This window comes from Eucyclogobius newberryi, unplaced genomic scaffold (assembly GCF_026437365.1).
Source record: "Eucyclogobius newberryi isolate DKJ021-1_F unplaced genomic scaffold, fEucNew1.0.hap1 SCAF_20, whole genome shotgun sequence".
NCBI classification, from domain to species: domain Eukaryota; kingdom Metazoa; phylum Chordata; class Actinopteri; order Gobiiformes; family Gobiidae; genus Eucyclogobius; species Eucyclogobius newberryi.
The window spans coordinates 3,862,093-3,883,243 of NW_027315835.1; the positions used below are offsets into that span (position 1 = coordinate 3,862,093).

Sequence of the window (21,151 nt, forward strand, 5' to 3'; positions counted from 1 at the left end):
TGGGAGGAGTACTTTTACGGACTACGACAGAGTCTGAGGACTACGAAACGTCTGAGGAATAAAGTCTGGCGGTAATGCAACACTTGGATGCCAACCGCCATAAAACAACAACAACAACAACAACAACATTGTCCATTCCATTAAAAAAATCGTGACAAATGAATTGACCAAAACGTAAAACAAACGTCTCGACTTTTACTGTATTTTATTGATATTGAACAGAAATGAAAAATTGGTCATGACATGTCTCACAGTGAGTTTTAGTCACGAGTGACTTTGGACCGGGCTCGCCTCAGCAGCAGAATAGTCATCACACGTTACAGTTTATTGTTTATTTGTCCGGACAATCTTCATAATTCACTCGAAAAAGAAAAACATTTTTACCATTTCATAATTCTAAATAAACCAAAAAAAACATTTGCAATTATTCTTTTAACGGAGCAATTCTTTTACGTTTAATACAAGGCTTTAAGATGCCAAAAATATTAAACCGATTTACAGGTTTTTCATAATGTTTCACTCAAGCAAGAATTTTACCATATTTTTAAATGAAACGTCCAAATTTCTGATTAAATAAATATTCTGTGTTTTATCTTTAATGGGAAGACTTGAAAACAGGAGGTAAATGAATCATGTTTGTTTCTTGTGGAGGAGGAAAGTTCTGAGCGAGTTTGAGAAAATGTTCATCGTCTTCGCGAAAAAGACAAGTTTTGGATTTTGAAACGTTCACGCCGGCGAAAAAATCGTTTTCCGTCCGATTTCGCCCAGTTCTCGGCGCGCGTTCATCGTCCAAATCCACCGAGGCGCCACGGTGGGACTCGCCTCGGGATCGCCCGCCTCCCGTCGGCGCGCAGGTTCTTCTGGTGGAGGCGTGTCCCGGGGGTTTGGAGGCGGAGCTTGGTGTCACGAGGGGCAGGTCCCTCTGAGGTACCACATGCCCGACGCGCTGATGCAGCACTCCTGAAAACACAACGCCCAGACGTGGATAACACGGCAAAACGTGCGAAACAGAAGGACGTAGTGGGAGGAGTCAAAGTGCCATAAGATTTTAAATGTTCAAAACGCCATAACTAGGAAAAGGGCAAAGACTCAGTGAAAATGGAAATAAAAGAGCTATTTGACCAAAATGTACTTATTCTACGACTCTGATGGACACATTTAGAGCTGGAACAAGTTTATCAATTATTGAAACAACATATTTAGGATTAAAATAATGTTTTTCTGTGGACTCCAAAATATGTGACGAGACGAAGCCGCAATTAATCCAAAATGACACTAAAAACATGTCAAATGAGTGGATTTCTGTACATAAATTCTAAGAAGACTCAATCAGCATCCAGAATGTGTTGGATGTATCAAAACATTAAATAAATAAGAATAATAGTGTCAAAACATAAAAGCAAAATAAATAATAATAAGTGTCCAAAACTAAAAACAAATAATTGTGTCCAAAAATAAAAGCAAAAAAATATATATATATGACCAGAACTAAAAACAAATAATAGTGTCTAAATTTAAAAGCAAAAATAATAATAATAATAGTGTCCAAAAAAAATAAAAATAATAATAATAATAATAGTGTCCAAATTTAAAAGCAAAAAAATATAGAATAATAGTGTTCAAAAATAAAAGCAAAAAAATAATAATAATAATAATAATAGTGTCCAAAAATAAAAGCAAAACAATAATCCAGAGGGCGTGGTTTACCTTGAGCAGTCGATCTACGTCTGTTTTGGGGACGTCTCCAAACGCCTGGGACAGTTTGGTTTGTAGCACGGCTCTTTTGATTCTGTAGTTTTTGGAGAAGAGCTCGAACAGCACGTGGCGGAGCTGCAGAGGACGAGGCAACGTTTAGGGAAGAACGATAAGACTAAAGAGCGTAAAAGAGGTGGATAATAACGCTCTACATGTGTGTTACCTTGTCCGAGGACTCGTCTCCCGTTTCCCACAAACAGAAAACCTTCTGCTCGTCAGCCCCGAGTGTGGTCTGAGATGGGAACTGGACAGAACAAACGGGTAAAAGAGCATAAGTGCAAAAACAGACTCATATAAACCATTCAAAAGAGATTAGACACTAGGTCATGTTTTTTTTTTAAATAATAAATTGTGTTTTAATAGCATTTTATTGGTCCAGGCCCAGTTTATAATACTAATGAAAACATATTTAGTTTCACTTTATTTGGTTTTACAGTCAATTAGTATTAAAGCGCCCCCTGCAGGTCGGACGACTCATATTTATCTTAACTGCAGTTTAGTTTAATATTTTGAATTTTGCTAGAAAATTGTTTAATTTTTTTTTAATCACAGAATAGCAATTTGTTTTTACATTTACAATTTCACTTCCTGTTTGTAGTTGATGACATCACAGTAGGAAATTACCCAGCAAACATTGGGCCAAAACTCATCTAATGTCACAATCTTTTTAATTGACGAATAAAAATATATGAAAGCGACTTTATTTTGTTGAATTCATGTTTAAAGAGTCAAAAAAGTTGTTTCTTTGTGTAAATTCTGCATAAACTTTGACTGGAATGAATTTTTCAACATTTTCTCCACAAACACCTGCTCGATTGGAGTAAAACTAAAATTTGAAAATAGTAAAAAAAAAAACTGTCACACGCCCTTTAAATAAATCATCGCTGTGGCGTAAACCTCATATTCGTTTCAAAATCTTTGGTCCGAAACAGATTTTCTTCATGTTTATTTTGCTGTAGCTGATGACAGATATTGAAACTTCTTTTAAAATCCATTGTAAGCTCCACAAAGTGACAAGAAAGGTTCACAAATCACCTTTTCGCAAATAAAAACCACAAAATGTATTAATTTGCCATCTAAAACAATCCGCTGTGGGTTTGTGTGAACTACAAACATATTTCAGCACAATTACTCTCCTTTTTCCACTGTAACATCGCTGTAAAAAGACAGTGCAGGAGCCAGATATCAGGGAATGGAAAAATCTGATAAACGTGTAACAGAATCAGTGAAAAGAGTCCAGTTCTAACTGTACCGGGCGCTTTCCGTGCCCGTTGTGACGAGACGGTCACTTGACTTCAGGCCTGACCGCAGCGGATTAAGCTCGAGGCTAATGAGATTTGCCGCGAGGCTAATCGGGCGGCGCGCAACGCAGATGGCACCCGTCCAGCTCCCAAATCGTACAAACGGGTGCAGAGGTCCGAGCGCGAAACTGAACCAGAGACGGGACGACTTGACCTTTCACCTGGTTTAGAAAATACCATCAATCGGCCGTCGCTACCGAACGAATACGCGCAAATACATTTCATTAGCATAATACCCACGCTAAAAATATGACTTTATTGCTAGCGTATGAAGTGGACGATGTCATTTTCCCCCCTTCATTCAATGTGTTAAAATGTCTGTAAATGTCTTAAGTGTCGCACAAAATCATCAAATTAACCACAAAAAGTGCAGAAATATCACTTCATGCACTTGTATTGGTGATCACACTTGATGTTTCAGTCTTTTTAAGGTAATTTTAACTGTTTTAATTACATACAATGTGATTAGAATATCAAGTATGTCTCCAAAATAACAATTATGCACCGTTATTCACCTTTCTATACATCTAACGATATTAAACATTCCGATTTAACAATTATTCACGATTATTATGTCATTCTCATAGTCTTAACACGTTACTACTCCTCAAATTTGAATGAAAAACTAGTTAATGTGACAAAAACATTCTGTGCTTTAGATTTAGATGAATTTTTGGACTAAACATTGAATTGAAAATACTTAATTTTGCTTTGAAAATGTGTCACGATTATTACTTTTTGGCGCTGGCGGTTCTTTATGTGACAGAAAAACCTTGACAACCCCATTTGTAACTGGAGAATAACATTTGCGTTCACCGTGAATCTCTTTGAACGGCCGCGAGTGCAAATATGTGCGCAAGAGCGTGTGAACGAGGCTTAATGACCGTCTTAATCCTGCCCATTATAAAACTGGCACAACTTGTCAATCCAGTTACAGAATTGTACGTAGTAACCATTAGTTGACGTGCAAAACAACACCTTTTTGTTTGCCTTGGAGTGGGAGGGCCTCGTTCTCAGTGCAATTATGAAAGAATAACAGTTGGTGCCCCGCAATATCCAACAATAATAGCTTGTGATTACAGCGAATGAGATGCAGAATTTAGAACGCAGTCTTTAACCAGTTAAAAATTGTACGTAATCATTGTTACATGCAAAACACCTTCTTTCTTTAACCTTGGAGTGGGAGGGTCTTGTTCTCAGTGCATTAATGAAAGAATAACAGTTGGTGCCCCGCAATATCCAACAATAATGGCTTGTGATTACAGCGAATGAGATGCAGAATTTAGAACACAGTCTTTAGTAACCAGATATAAAATTGTACTTTATCATAATTTGATGTCCAAAAACGACACCTTTTTGTTTGCCTTGGAGTGGGAGGGTCTTGTTCTCAGTGCATTAATGAAAGAATAACAGTTGGTGCCCCGAAATAACCAGTTGCGAACAATAATAGCTCTTGATTACAGTGAATGAGATGCAGAATTTTGAACAGTCTTAACCAAATAAAATGTTTACTACAGGTGGGCATAATCGATAAAAATGTGTATATTTTTGTTGTTTTTTCCTATCGATGATGTCGTTGGTGGTTCATCAGAAATGTGTAGTTAATGTGTCGTAAATGTCTCGTTTGTTTTGAGGTTCAAGGATCGCTCTGAAAGTGAACGGACTGCGACGATGAAAACACAAAATTACTGACATATTTCAAATATTTCACAGCAAGTTTCTGCAGTTTTTGTCGAGTCGCAGAGTTTTATATCTGTGAATTGTACGTCTGTTGACAAATCACAAAAATAAAGTTGAAAGAGGTCATTTCCAAATCACGACGACACTGTATTTACTCAAGTGTTTTAGAAAAATTTGGCCAAATAACAAAAACTACTCAAATACAACTAAACCGGCTTTTAAAATATTTTGCAACTTTTTTTAAAGGGTTACAAGCGTCAATTTTGCTGAAAAGTTGTCAATATTTTGCATTTTCACCAAAACGACAACTGCGAAATGATGTTTGACAATGAACGAAAGCCTCTAAAGTCCAAACACAGGCTCGGTCCAGTCTTGTGCACAAAATAAAAAGCCTTAAGACGAGTTACACAGACCCAGGATCAGGTTACTCGGCCCCAGAGCAGGTTTCAAACGCCTCGGCGCCCAAACGACTCTGGGACAGAAGAATCCGCCGTTAAAAACCGTTAAGTTCGAAGGGGAAACCGATACGGCGACAGAGCGACACAGAAACTCGTTGTCCGTAGCCGGAGGGCGAGTCCGGAGCTTTTGAAAAGGACGAAGTGTTTGTCATGTAGACGCAGACCTAAAGTTTGTCTTTTCCTCGTGTCGTTTTCATGAATGCGACCTCGATAAATGCATCGGTTTGTCGCAGCAAAAAAAGAAAAAACAATATAAAAGGAGAGTTATACTGTACTTCACTTCAACCATGAAGAAATGACATAATTAAGTCATTCATATCTCAAATCTCAACATTTCTTTGGCATCTCGTTGACAATTTTTCATTATTTACATCAGGAATGTTCTTAAATGCGTCTGTAAATGTTTTGTTCGTGGTTCAACTATTGCGGAAAAGCTGAATGGACGGTAAACAGCAAAATGGGCAGATTACACTTTACGCTCAAGACTGATTACTGTATTTTCGTAAGTCGCACCAGCCAAAAAATGCATAAAACAGAAGAAAAAAAAACGTACAAGTCGCACTGGAGTATAAGTCGCACTGGGGGAAATGTATTTGATAAAATCCAAGACCAAGAACAGACATTTCATTTGTAAATGCAGTTTAAAATAATAACAGAACATGGTGAATAGGTGTACGTATGCTAACGCTAACACCTTCAGCTACATGACATATGCTAACGCTAACACCTTCAGCTACATGACGTATGCTAACGCTAACACCTTCAGCTACATGACGTATGCTAACGCTAACACCTTCAGCTACATGAAGTATGCTAACGCTAACACCTTCAGCAACATGACGTATGCTAACGCTAACACCTTCAGCTACATGACGTATGCTAACGCTAACACCTTCGGCTACATGACGTATGCTAACGCTAACACCTTCGGCAACATGACTTATGCTAACGCTAACACCTTCAGCTACATGACGTATGCTAACGCTAACACCTTCGGCTACATGACGTATGCTAACGCTAACACCTTCGGCAACATGACTTATGCTAACGCTAACACCTTCAGCTACATGACGTATGCTAACGCTAACACCTTCAGCTACATGACGTATGCTAACGCTAACACCTTCAGCTACATGACGTATGCCAACGCTAACACCTTCAGCTACATGACGTATGCTAACGCTAACACCTTCAGCTACATGACGTATGCTAACGCTAACACCTTCAGCTACATGAAGTATGCTAACGCTAACACCTTCAGCTACATGACGTATGCTAACGCTAACACCTTCAGGTACATGACGTATGCTAACGCTAACACCTTCAGCTACATGACGTATGCTAACGCTAACACCTTCGGCTACATGACGTATGCTAACGCTAACACCTTCGGCTACATGACTTATGCTAACGCTAACACCTTCAGCTACATGACGCATGCTAACGCTAACACCTTCAGCTACATGACGTATGCTAACGCTAACACCTTCAGCTACATGACGTATGCTAACGCTAACACCTTCAGCTACATGACGTATGCCAACGCTAACACCTTCAGCTACATGACGTATGCTAACGCTAACACCTTCAGCTACATGACGTATGCTAACGCTAACACCTTCAGCTACATGACGTATGCTAACGCTAACACCTTCAGCTATATGACGTATGCTAACGCTAACACCTTCAGCTACATGACGTATGCTAACGCTAACACCTTCAGCTACATGACGTATGCTAACGCTAACACCTTCAGCTACATGAGGCACATACAGAACTGTGGTAAGTGTCTGGTATGTTAGCGTAACATATGAACAGTTATTCAGATAACTATAGCATAAAGAACATGCTAACAAGTTTAGCAAAGCATCAGTTTTACCCCGAATCACTAAATCCACTGAATTCTGAATTCTAGAGCCTAGAGCGCCCTCTTGTGGTTGCCAGTGTGAAAATAACGAATAATATCACATATAAGTAGCTCCGGAGTATAAGTCGCACCTCGGCCAAACAATGAAAAAATGTGCGACTTATAGTCCGGACACTACGGTACACTGTCGCAATTGAATCATTATTCACGATTATCGAGACCACGCGACTATGAAATCTTTACCGTTTCTCAAGTTTGTGAGCGACTTTACGCAATTAAACTTTGTGAAAGACCAAATAAAGTCAAATGTGACAACAAAAAAACAGCCAGATTAAAACAGTTCTTTGCATTTAGGTCTATTTTTTGACAATAGCTTGAACAAAAAATACGTAATTTTGCTTCTAAAATGGTCACAATTACTATTTTTTGGTTCTTACGACCTCATTGTGACCTGAATAACGACAATAATTGATTAAACACAATAATAATAATAACTAACCCTAAACCTAATAAGTGTTTATTTTACGATTATTATTAGTATTATCTTGTCTTACGCTAGCTGTTTATATTTTAATTTATCTTTATCTTTCCCCTCCATCCCTTATTAAGAAATAAGAGGTTTTGTCTATAGGAGTTTTTGTTTATAAGAGTTTTGTTCATAAGAGATCTTCTAATAAGAGTGTTTTTTAAACTTCCTATAAGTTATCTGTTCTTTTCCTCTGTATCTACTGCGTTGCAACAATTACATTTCCCCATGTGTGGACAATAAAGGATTATCTTATCTTAATCTTCCCTCGTTATAACGGTAGAGTCGGATATTCCTGGTCAAAACGCAGTATTCCACGTGTTCCCAAACCTTTTATCCAAGAGCGTAACTCCGGTTCAAAGACATTTATAGTAGGACGCAGAACCCTCTCTTTCGTACCCACGGCGGCGAGCTGGCCATACTCACAGGGACGTGTATCTGTTTGCAGTCGTTTTGCAGGATGGCGTTCTGGAGCATGAAGTCGGACATGGACTGCATCACCACCTGTCCCGCCGGCACCGACGCCACGTGCAGCCCGAACAGTCTCTTGAACTCGCACAGGGTCAACACAAAGTACTTCCCGAATATGCTCTTGACAAAGTCCGTCAGGTCGAAGGCGCCGTTGCCGTTGCCGTTGGCGTTGGCGTGGCCCGCGTCGCCGTTCACCGAGCCGTTGGCCAGGTGCGGCGCCGTGTCCATGGGCTCGTCGTCCCTGCACACACCCCTTCTGGCCGCCAGCTCCTTCTTCAAGCTCGACTGGTGGGACTGGGCGCGCTCCTGGGCCATTCTCAAGCGCTGCTCGCCGGACACGTGCACGGCGTCTGAAAACGCACGCCCAGACGCGGTTACAAACTGAACCAGGGATAAAAGGAGAGCGACGGCGTAATTAATCCTGTACGTTACCGGGCTGAGGGCAACTCTTTGGCACGTAGTCTTCTTTTGAGAAGTTAAAGACTTTTTCCAACCTAAGAACAAAAGACATGACGTTAGATTGACCAAATATTCATTCAAAAATACTACAAAACGAACAAAGTATCAACTGTTTAAGTATAACAGCAAGTGTCAAGATCAATAAATGACAAGATCAATACAAACGACAGATGGAACCATATTTGAGGCTCAGAATTCTTTGTTTGTAGTTTTTCTTTGCACTAACGAGGACTTTGTTGTGGTAGAAAAGACGAGATTTGAGCTGTAAACTGGACTTTGAAAAGGGCAAATTTGACATAAACTGGACTCAAATATCGTGTTGTGCTTTATTTGTGGATTTTTGTGTTTTATCTGGATGCACTTTTAAAACATCTCCCGTCCGGTCTGTACCGTTAAGATGATAAAAATCTTTACGAATATATTATTTTTGATTGTTCTTTGTTTTTCTTTAATAAAAAATAAACAAAATATTATATATACGTTTTTTTTTAAATCAATAAAAACAAAAATAAATCAAATTAAATACAAAAAAATACCCTAAATACACCATAATTGACATACAGGGGGAAGAAATATATAATAATAATTAAAAAAATCTATAAAATAATAAGATAATCCATAAAATAAAAAGATCAATATCAATAAAAAAAGATCAATTAAATAAACTAAAAAAGAATCATTTTTAACAGCCCTAACTAGAGCCTTGAGTAGGGGACATTTGAACACAGCAAAGGTTTTACATTTTATTTCATTGTAACTAGTTTGATCTCCCATTATTGTCTTAGTCAGGGGTGGGCAATTGTTTTTCCTCCAAGGGCCATATTCCAATCGAGGCAAGTAGTGGAGGGCCAGACTGCATTCATTATGAGCACTTTTTTGTAAAATATAGGCTATTGAATCTATTATTTCATTTATTTTATGTTTTGAACACAAGTGCAGACACATGTTACATCGCTAAGACAGTTAAAGAATAGAAACTAAAATCTCAAGAGGGGCCGAATTAAAACAACTAATGCTTAGGTCTGGTCTGGGTGATAAACGCTGCATTGTTGCAGTCGCCGTCACGTACTTGCTCTGAATCCCCGTCCACAGCATGTTCTGCCGGTGAGCGATGTCCGCGTGCTTCCTGTTGAAATCGGCGTCGGTCGGGAGCCTGAACTCCCACCCGCGGTTCACCCGGGGAACCGCCACGTGCTCCAGGAACTCCTTCACGTCCTCCGGCGGCAGCTAGAAACACACACAGGGGGAGTCAGAGATTAAAGTGTGTTCAGGGCGCTCCGAGACGGGCGCTCCGAGACGCCGCCCCGAGGCGCCGCTCCGGTCGGCCCGCTCTTACTTTGATGACGGCGGTGACTTCCTTCCTCATGACGGTGCGCTCCATCGTGAACCGCCACATCTGTAAAAAACACACAAAAAAACATGAAATAAAGCACAATACTTACTCACTTGACTCATTTTGTTGATTTTTTTGTGCTTAATAGAAAAAAAGTGAAAATAAAATGTAAATCAAGTTCTGAATGTACAATATCATAAAAAAAAACATGAACTGCAATAAAGCAATAAAGAAATAGTAATATTAAACGTTTAAGCAGGTGTTTTGTATCTAGTAAAGAAAAATGATAAAATCTTCCACTGAAACAAAGACCTGGGTTAAATATTAACTCCCAAAAATGACAGTTTTATCATTTATTTATTGAATGATAAGTCAATGTGTAAGTTTTTTTTTTTTAATCTAAATGTGAGTGCATTTTAGTACTGGGAACTGAATTGTCAATATAAATACATCTAAAATAAAAATCTAATTGAAATAATTGTCACCTTTCCCCATTATGTTTTTTTTAAATAATTTGTTTTCGTGGGTTTCCGCTTCCCGTTTTATCCACATTTTGAGGACTTTTGCTCATTCTAAAGTTGCATTTTGCTGTAAGTGTGTAACTGTTCTAATCACGCTGGAACCCGTGGATTTACTGCAGAGCCAAAGGAACTACAGCGATTAAAGAAAGCGTCTACACATTAAAAAACAACGATAAAAAGTGTGTTTACCACAAAGTCTCTGCCTCGACAGAGCACTTCAGCCGGGACGCCGCTCAGAGCGCTGAAGGTGTTTTTAGGATACAAAACGTCACTGTAAAACACACACACTCTGATTACAATAGTGTCACACAGAGCGAGGAGCCACTGACATGAACGGCTTTTATTTACCTTTTGACAACCCAGTTTCCCTGAACCAGCAGCGCCACCTGCTGGATGCAGCGCAGCGCCGCGGTGGAGTCTGTGCCCGGGGCGAGGAGGCCCATCAGGTTCGCAAACGGCATCGATTTCACTTCAGAGACGAGACAAAACATTGTAACTTGCAGTTCATTCATTAGGCCTTAGTTATTTTATTACTTGGTTTACGGATCCGCCGCACTTAGATTATTGATTTCTACAATACAAATAAATTATTATCAATTTTCTTTTATAAAGTACCGCCGACAACGCAAAATAGCATTAAATTAAATGTAAAAAGCGGTATTAAGTAAAAAGATATGAGCGCGTGAAGCCATTTCTCGCCAAACTCCTGCGGAAGTCTGACGGAGCAGGTCGTCCCTGCGTTTCCCTGCTGCTGCGCGCCTTTATATCGCAAATACACATTTTAAACCCGTTTACCACATTTTCTTCAGCACGTTTTGCCGTGACTGGGTGGGTGGGGGAGGGTGCACACTTAAGCGTCAGTTCTGTCTGTCTAAAACACGCCAAATCTACTGTTACACTAACCTGTGCGCCGCGTCCCCCTCTCCTCCTTTGGTGCATTTTGGGCAAACCCGGAAGTATTTATATTTCGTCCACATGTGCAATATATTTCATTTAAAAATCCGTAAACCAAGTAATAAAATAAGTGCGGCCTAATTGATTTGAACAGAAGATGGAGTGTTTGTTCAAATTCACATAATTTTTCTAGAATAAATCAAAGCTGAACACTTGAACTCTGATTTCTGTGGATTCAATCTTTTACTCGAAAGATGTTTCTTGTTTTAAAGGACACATTAAGCTCAGTAATCTTCTGTGCCGTTTTTAAACCCATGAATCATCACCACGGAGCTCCGACTTAAACCTCGACGTGGGAAACGCCCGACTCTATTGTTTCATCGAGGAAAACGTGAGACGGCGACGTTCTCACGAGCACCTTTAAAGACAATAATGCGTAACACCGTCGCAGTGATTCACGAGCCTCACCGTTCTTCATGAGGGTCTTGACCTGCTCGGCGAGAGGCAGGGTCCTGACCTGCGCCATGGAGAGCACGTTACAGGGGCCCGCCGGCTGCACACTGCGACACACGAAACACACACTTAACACAATCTGCAAACGCAACACACATGGGACGTTTTGACTGAGAAACACTTACACTTTCTCTTCTGCTTGTGGAGGCATCAGCATGGCCAGGTATTCCCTACAAAGTGAGGACACGTTAAAGCGACTGCAGGCGAGTCATGTAGGGACAGTGTAGAGGACAGTGTAGGGACAGTGTAGAGACAGTGTCGGGACAGTGTAGGGACAGTGTAGAGACAGTGTAGGGACAGTGTAGAGGACAGTGTAGGGGACAGTGTAGGGGACAGTGTAGAGACAGTGTAGAGACAGTGTAGGGACAGTGTAGAGGACAGTGTAGGGACAGTGTAGAGGACAGTGTAGGGACAGTGTAGAGACAGTGTAGGGACAGTGTAGGGGACAGTGTAGAGACAGTGTAGGGAGAGTGTAGGGACAGTGTAGGGACAGTGTAGGGACAGTGTAGAGGACAGTGTAGAGGACAGTGTAGGGGACAGTGTAGGGACAGTGTAGAGGACAGTGTAGGGACAGTGTAGAGGACAGTGTAGGGGACAGTGTAGAGACAGTGTAGGGACAGTGTAGAGGACAGTGTAGGGACAGTGTAGGGACAGTGTAGGGACAGTGTAGGGGACAGTGTAGGGACAGTGTAGGGAGAGTGTAGGGAGAGTGTAGGGACAGTGTAGAGGACAGTGTAGGGGACAGTGTAGAGACAGTGTAGGGAGAGTGTAGGGAGAGTGTAGGGACAGTGTAGGGAGAGTGTAGGGACAGTGTAGAGGACAGTGTAGGGGACAGTGTAGGGGACAGTGTAGGGACAGTGTAGGGACAGTGTAGGGACAGTGTAGAGGACAGTGTAGAGACAGTGTAGGGACAGTGTAGGGACAGTGTAGGGACAGTGTAGAGGACAGTGTAGGGACAGTGTAGGGACAGTGTAGGGACAGTGTAGGGACAGTGTAGAGGACAGTGTAGAGGACAGTGTAGGGGACAGTGTAGGGGACAGTGTAGGGACAGTGTAGGGACAGTGTAGAGGACAGTGTAGGGGACAGTGTAGGGGACAGTGTAGGGACAGTGTAGAGACAGTGTAGAGACAGTGTAGAGACAGTTTAGGGGACAGTTTAGGGGACAGTTTAGGGGACAGTGTAGTGGACAGTTTAGGGGACAGTTTAGGGGACAGTTTAGGGGACAGTTTAGGGGACAGTGTAGTGACAGTGTAGGGACAGTGTAGGGACAGTGTAGGGACAGTGTAGGGACAGTTTAGGGACAGTTTAGGGACAGTTCAGTGACAGTAGTTTAGGGACAGTAGTTTAGGGACAGTAGTTTAGGGACAGTTTAGGGACAGTTTAGGGACAGTTCAGTGACAGTAGTTTAGGGACAGTAGTTTAGGGACAGTAGTTTAGGGACAGTTTAGTGACAGTTTAGTGACAGTTTAGTGACAGTTTAGTGACAGTTTAGTGACAGTTTAGTGACAGTTCAGGGACAGTAGTTTAGGGACAGTAGTTTAGGGACAGTTTAGTGACAGTTTAGTGACGGAGCCGAGCAGACTTACTTTGGCGTTTTGACCAGTTCAGAGTTTTGAGATCCGTCCACAGACTGACAGTACAGATACTGCCTCTCGTGCTCTGAGCGAGAATCCTGACAAAGACAGAGATCGTTCAGCTCAAACGGACAATTCCACGTGTCTGCAATTGTTCTCCTTCTCTAACGCTCACTACGCAACTGCAAGTCATGAATTGAGCGACGGAAACACATTTAAAAGTGTTATCGGGACTCAGTAGATTTAAAGGGGCGTATGGCAGGTTTATACAAAGTTCTAATTCTGATGTTATTTGGTGTATTTGTACCTGTTGTACTCATAAATGATAGTTTTACATCAATCGAGCAGGTATTTGCGAAGAAAATGCTGAAAAATGTGTAGAAAACGACAGGAAGTGACATCACACATGGGACACTCATTCAGTTTATGCATAAATGACACAAAATAAACTAGTTTTTTGACTCGCTAAACATGAATTCAACAAAATAAAGTTGCTCTCATATATTTTCATTCGTCAAATAAAAATAATTTGGACCAGTGTTTGCTGGGTAATTTCCTAGAGTGATGTCATTATTTACAAACAGGAAGTAAAATAATAAACCTAATAAACATGCTACTCCGAGACGACACTTTAATAATTTATTTATATATAACGAGTCGTCCGACCTGTAGGGGGCACTATTTACCCAAATTAGAGCAAAAAAGTGGTTGAAATGAATTCTAAATTGAATAAACGGTAGAGGAAAAGGCGTGTCCCGAGTCCCGTTGTGCGATCACAACTCGACGCTGAACATGACAGTCAAGTTCGTGCCTTTAACGGACGTTTCGCGGTTGGTTTTGCAGTTGGTTTTCGCGGGCGGTTTGGCGGTTCAATTCGCGGTTGGTTTGGCTGTCGGTTTCGCGGTTGGTTTGGCGGTTCGATTCGCGGTCGGTTTGGCGGTCGGTTTGGCAGTTCGATTCGCGGTTGGTTTGGCGGTTGGTTTGGCGTTTGGTTTGGCGGTCGATTTGGCGGTTCGTCCCGTAGCGCCCGGACTCACCTTGAGGCCGTGGTATCGCAGGTGAACCCACGGCTCCTCGGCCTGCTTCCTTTGGAGGAACTCGTAGGACTGGATCCTCCTCTGGCGCGCCTGCTCCGACTCGGGCCGGGCGAACCTCACCTGCCAAAACCAAATTCAACAGAGACTAAACAAACACGAGTGAAGCACAGGTACAGTTCCACGGCTTTCAAAGGGCGCGCCGAGCATATTGTTCAAGGTGTTTTCAGCAGCATCAACACGTGTAGCTAGGGCTCGCACGGTTACTAACGCGCACATTTAAATCACAGGTTCAATTAGCAAATTGCAAAGGCTGGAACACAGTGTTTAAACTCCCAAAGCGTAAAAATTAGCGCTCATTCTGCACAAAAAGTTGTATTTCAAGTTGTAGCGTAACGATTGATGTGAGAATAAACGTTGCGATTTAACGATTGTTCGCGATTATTGACGTCACGACCGAAACGCCAATTAAATCCCCCAAAAAATTTCCTTCGCACGTCACCGCTCCTCAAAGTGTGGCCTGCTTTATGAAATCAAACTTTATGAATGTTTAATTTGACATCAACAGCGAGATAAAAAGAGCACTTTACATTTAAGTTTATGTTTTAGTGCAAATTAATTCACATTGCTTCTCAAATAGTCACATTTCTTTAATTTTCCTTACAAAAAAGACCCAATTTTGTTTCTACAAATTGAATTAAAAACTAATATTTTCTTCTAAAACTTTCACGATTATCATTTTTTGTCATGATTTTCGATTAACTTGATAATCTTGACATGCCTTGCACAGACACGTTCCAAAATGTCATTTTCAATCTTTTTGTGAACTTTGAACTCAATCCCATAACTTCTCCGTCTCAAACCCACAAATCGTTCGCACTCCAAACGCAACAACATCGCCACGGCAACGATCAGCCGACTCATCATCGCACCGCAGAGTTGCGCTTTTACCGTTATGGCCTTGACCTCTTCTTCCGCCTCGTCTTGCGAAGAGTCTCCGCCTGCAAAAACACGACACGATGAAACTACAATCTGCACCGTCCCGTAAGCGTTTGGAGACTCCGGCGCCACGTTTCACCGGGACCTTCGCACCTTCTTTCTCCGCCTCCCTCTCCCGGGTTTTGCTGTCGGCTTTGTCCAGGTAGGAGAAGCTGGGTCTCATCTGGAGGATCCCGGTCAGAGGAGTGACGTGGAGTTCGCCTGGGGAAGAAGCACACGCATGTATTCTGGTTTCTGTGGGGCGCGGCGTGAAGGTGAAGCCAAGGTCACGGGGGGCACGGCACCTTTGCGAAAGACGGCGGCGGCGTATCGGGACGTGTTGGTGGTGGCCTGGATGGAGGAAAAGGTCTGCTTGTCCATGATTTTCCTGTCAAAAAAAATATATGAAAAAGCACGAATGTTAAAAGCCAGGAATAAATGTATGCACGCTGCTGCAGCAGCAAATATATATATATATATATATATATATATATATATATATATATATATATATATATATATATATATATATATATATATATATATATATATATATATATATATATATATATTATATATATATATATATATATATATATATATATATATATATATATATATATATATATATATATATATATATATATGAAAAATAAATCATTGCTTCTTGTCTATAGCTACCGTATTTTCCGGAGTATAAGTCGCACTAGCCAAAAAATGCATAATAGAGAAGAAAAAAACATATATAAGTGGCACTGGAGTATGAAATGCGGTTACAAGTGTGAAAATAACAAATAATATCACATATAACTCGCTCCGGAGTATAAGTATAAATATAAGTATAAGTCGCACCTCGGCCAAAACTATGAATAAAGATGCGACTTAAGAGTCCAGAAAATACGATATATGGCAGCTTTATTTTGTAGATTTTCCTTTGCATTTATTTATTTTTAAAATATATATATATATATATATATATAATATTTTAAAAATAAATAAATGCAAAGGAAAATCTACAAAATAAAGCTGCCATATATATATATTTTATTTTAAAGTTGTTGTTGTTTTTTATACACGGAACACGCCAAGAAAGTGAAATTTTAAATACAAATACAAACAAAAATCCACTAGATAATAACAAAATTAAATTAACATTCCTGGCATTGTCAAATAAATAAATAAATCCCAATTTATCTCGGGTTAGGGTTAAAAGTGGATTATTTTTTATAAAACTAGCAACTTCCTGTATTTTTTACATATTTTTTTCTTACAGTAAAATTCAGACTATCGAGGCTCCTAAATACAAGTCCTACTCTACTGTCCCCTTGATGCCCCCGTGTCTGTCTGCACCTCCACGTCTGGCTCTGCTCCAGCACTTGCACTTAGCGAGTGAGAAAGTGAAACAGAGGCTACTACTACTACTGCTGCCGCTGCTGCTACCGCTGCTGCTGCTACCGCTACTGCTACCGCTACTGCTGCTGCTACCGCTACTGCTGCTGCTACCGCTGCTACCGCTACCGCTACTGCCGCTGCTGCTACTGCTGCTACTACTACTGCTGCTACTACTACTGCTGCTGCTACTGCTGCTACTACTACTGCTGCTACTACTACTGCTGCTACTACTACTGCTGCTACTACTACTGCTGCTACTACTACTGCTGCTGCTACTACTGCTGCTGCTACTACTGCTAATACTGCTACTGCTAATACTGCCACTGCTACTGCTACCGCTGCCGCTACTACTACTACTACTACTAATGCTGCTACTACTACTGCTGCTGCTACTACTTCTACTGCTACTACAAACTAGTCATCGTTTTGTATGTCCTGACTTGACGACTGGGACACAAAAACTCGGGAGAAAACGTCATTCCGAGGTCCGAGTTCTGACCTTTGAAGACGACTGAAACGCTGCATTAACGCCGATGTATAAAAAGGAGGAACTCGTACCGACCCGCGAATAAACAGGAAGTGAAGTAATAAGACGTACGCTGAATACGTGTTGGTCTCGTCGTACGTGGTGCCGTCCACGTTCAGGGCGATCTGTTCTCCTTTGCTGCGGCAGTAGTTCGGGCTCATCGCGTCCATCGCCATCTCCAGCTCCAACTGAAAAACGAGTAGAAAACCTTCAGTTAAACCTCGGCCGCGCGTGTATTCGGTCATGTGACGTCTTACTCGTTGCTGTTTGGGTTTGATTTTGGCGGCCAAGTGGTTGACGTCGTCGTAGTTCATGGCAGAAGGACGGACCGGATACTGTTTCCATACACACACAAAAACACAAAAAGACTTAAAAGACACATATTAAGCATTGCTGTATTTGTTATGGATGGTCCTATGTGGATTGTTGCAGCCAGCAAGCTAAAGCTAAAGCTAAAGCGTCGATATATGTGGCAGATAACCGATATTCAGATTTGAAAATCCATCGAAAAAAAGTCAAAAATCTATAGTAAATTTAAGTTCAGTTCAACAGTTCAAAAGTTCAGTTCACAAATTAACTTTTCACTCAAGTTAAGTCGATATTTGTGGCCGATAACTGATATTTAGATTTGAAAATGCATGGAAAAATTCAAAAATATATGGTAAGTTGAAGTTCAGTTCAAAAGCTCAAAAATGAACGTTTCCCTCAAGTTAAAATCATTACAAAACAGATTTATTTGGGATGTACAGTGATTTATGGCATGATTATGTAAAGTAAAGCAATATGTTTAGCCCAATTACTCTTCTATTTTTCATTTCTACTCATGAGTCTGTTCAAAAAGACAAATCTGATTCAAGGAGGAAAAAATGACACATGGACACACAAACGCAGAGTGCCAGCAAAAAACAAAATATATAAGAAAATATCAGCATCAAATATCGGACGTTTTCCCTTCTGTTCTCACCGACATCCGTGAAAATGGATTGATTCTGGCCGATACCGATACTGGAACCAATATATTGTCCATCCCAATTGTTTGTATTGTTTTTGGCCTCTAAACATGCTCTCGAGTACCTTTACTTTGTCATCTCACGTTTTACTTTCTACTTTCTATCCGCCGGGCGTTCCCTCATCAGGATTTAGCGCCAACACTCCACCTACTGGCGGCAGAGGGAATTACAAGGGGGAAATAACAAACGCTAACTTGCCCGACATGCCAACATAAGCGTTTTTCTTTTTCTTTCGACGTTACAGTTCTGGGAAACTTACGATGGAGTGATTTCAGAGGCTCGAAGGAGGAGGCGCGACGATGAGCTCGTAAACGGACGTATTGAAACGGAAAAACGTGAATGAAGCTAAACACAACAACTCCAGCTATGTTTCTGATGAGGAAACCATGTTAACTCTGTCAGTTTGGTCTAATATGTGACTTTAAAGCGTTTCAGAAAGTGGAAATGCCAGTTAAACCTGAAACAAAGCTTATTTTCTTCCCACAACAACAACAACAACAACACACAAACAATGAAAAAGCAAGCCGTACTGCATTCAGTCATTTAAACGTGCACCTCTGCAGCTTACCTGGAGAAGATAGAGGTTTTCGGTGAGACTTTTGGCGAGATACACGTCGATCTAAACAAAGTAAAGTAAATAAATATATATACAGCCTTGTAATACACGCTCGATCGTGATGTTGCATTGTTTTATGCTAATAGAATGAATTAGAATATAAAATTAATTCAAATTAAAGTGGAAAAATCTTAAAAACAAGAGTCTTTTTGGAATTCCAGCCTTTCAGTATTTAACAAAACTATATTTCTACACCTTACAAGTATAAGAAGTGCGTATTAATACGAAAACACAACTAAAATTTACCTATTACGCTGTGATATTTGGTAAACAAGCAAAGAAACAAGTGACTTAGTCTAGTTTGTTCCACGGCAGATTAAACCGTTAGCTCTAAACCCGCTATGCCAATGTCGCACTTCATAAACGTTTAATAAATTGCGTGTTAAACGACGGGAGCATTGGAAATACCTCTTCTATAATCGGGTCGTCGTCGTCTCCACTGGCCATTTTGATCAAGACTGAACTCAGAGACCGAAGCGGACGAAGGTGGAGCAGATCTCAGGGGCCCAACCTGGAACCAAACGAGGAATAGCTAAAGTATTATTGATGTTTGTGTTTTTTCAGTAAGCTACACTCAATTATTTTAAACAACCCGTATTTTCCAGAGTATAAGTTGCACCAGCCAAAAAATGCATAATAGAGAAGAAAAAAACATACACAAGTCGCACTGGAGTATGAAATGCAGTTGCAAGTGTGAAAATAACAAATAATATCACATATATGTCACTCCGGAGTATAAGTATATAAGTATAAATATAAGTACAAGTCACACCCCGGCCAAAACTATGAAAAAGGTGCGACTTGTAGTGCGGAAAATACGGTATTTGTTTTGTGGCGATTGGGTTTTAACTCGTGATTATCGAGTTAAAAGATTATTTCTGATGTACATTCAAGATCTTTTAATGCATTTTAAACCAAATAATGGTTGAAATATTGCGGTTAAAGGGTTCGAAATAGAAAATATTTACAAAAAAAGTGTAAAATTTATGAAAACCCGAACTAGTTTGTTCCTTTTAATGTTGTAATTACAATTTAATTTGAAATCACCACCGTCTTTGTCATAAGACATTTCCACACTCGTTTTAAAGATTAAAATGATAAAAAAACACAACTTAGATTATTTGTTATAGTCGCCTGGTCACGATTAGTTGCAGCAATAAATAAGATAGATAAAAGGTAAATAAAGATAGATTATTGGACAATTTACGTGTTTATTAGGCAAGTTTAGCTAAAATCTTCATCGTGACAGCACCATTTGTTTTGTGGTGATGCAGCAAATACAATAAAAGGCCCGTTATGACGTAAGCAATGCCTGAAAAAGCATATTAATCGTTTTGTACATTTGATCTGTGCTAAACTGACTAAACCCTGGATGACAGATGAGACAAAACCTGTCAAGAGTCATCACTGATTGTGTTTAAATCAGGTAATGATGCAAGACAATGCCATTTAAAGCACCACCGACACACGCAACGACACGTGCCACGTCTTTAAAGCAGGTTAAAAACAATAGCTGAACAATCTTGACCCACAATGCAGCAGAATTACACGTGCTAAAGTACAAGTTTATGTGGCAGTGTGTTTAACTTGGGGCAAAAGCTATCGACACACCGGTGGAGATTGACACAAAACCGGGCCTGTTTTAAAAGTATTTACGGGGTTTTATTTAATTTTAGAAACACGTACGAAATCGTGACGAGTAACACAATCATAGAAACTACTACATGTGTGATAAAAGTGCGTAAAAGCGCGACTGTCACGCGAAAAAGACGCTGCTGGTGGTCAGCGGCTAGCGTCAGCATGCTACTAGCTCAGGATGCTAACAAACACATGCCGGGGGAGCAGACGCGGCGCAGAGCCGCATTAGCGCGTTTGGATCGCGGGTGTTTTGCCGCGCGGGTCGGTCCCTCTCACCGGCACACTTCGCCCGGTTATCTCATCCGTGCACGGGGGCCCCGGGGGGTCGCAGGCGGCTCCTGGTCGGCGCGCGCGCGGCGTGGGGGCTAGCACATTTCCAGCCCGTGCGGAGCTTATTGACTCCTGGTTGACTCGGTGCGCGCACGTGGGGAGGAACATGGGAGGAGCATGGGAACAGCTCGTCGTCACGCCCACAATTCAAAGCGCTGACGGGATTGGTTGTTTTGGGAGCGTCAAACTCACGGATGTACAGTCAAACTTTAGATTTATTGTCAAACTTTAGAATTGTTTTCACGATAAACCGCCGGACACGTGACGCGTTTTGT

General features: G+C 40.9%; 1 protein-coding gene across 1 annotated transcript; it reads right to left on the reverse strand.

Annotated features, from left to right (window-relative positions):
* Positions 1-219: 219 nt before the first annotated feature.
* polr3e (polymerase (RNA) III (DNA directed) polypeptide E) lies at positions 220-20,911 on the reverse strand. Its single transcript, XM_072456390.1, has 21 exons — positions 20,823-20,911; positions 19,317-19,419; positions 18,861-18,911; positions 17,540-17,617; positions 17,355-17,470; positions 15,670-15,752; positions 15,479-15,586; positions 15,338-15,387; positions 14,390-14,509; positions 13,365-13,450; positions 11,904-11,948; positions 11,734-11,825; positions 10,720-10,840; positions 10,561-10,642; positions 9,854-9,913; positions 9,587-9,744; positions 8,491-8,552; positions 8,014-8,408; positions 1,919-1,999; positions 1,708-1,830; positions 220-960 (listed from the first exon to the last, which is right to left on the reverse strand). Exons 2-21 carry the CDS (start codon positions 19,353-19,355, stop codon positions 904-906), a joined length of 2,007 nt encoding a protein of 668 aa, XP_072312491.1. The 5' UTR covers positions 19,356-19,419; positions 20,823-20,911; the 3' UTR covers positions 220-903.
* Between the last annotated feature and the right edge of the window lie 240 nt (positions 20,912-21,151).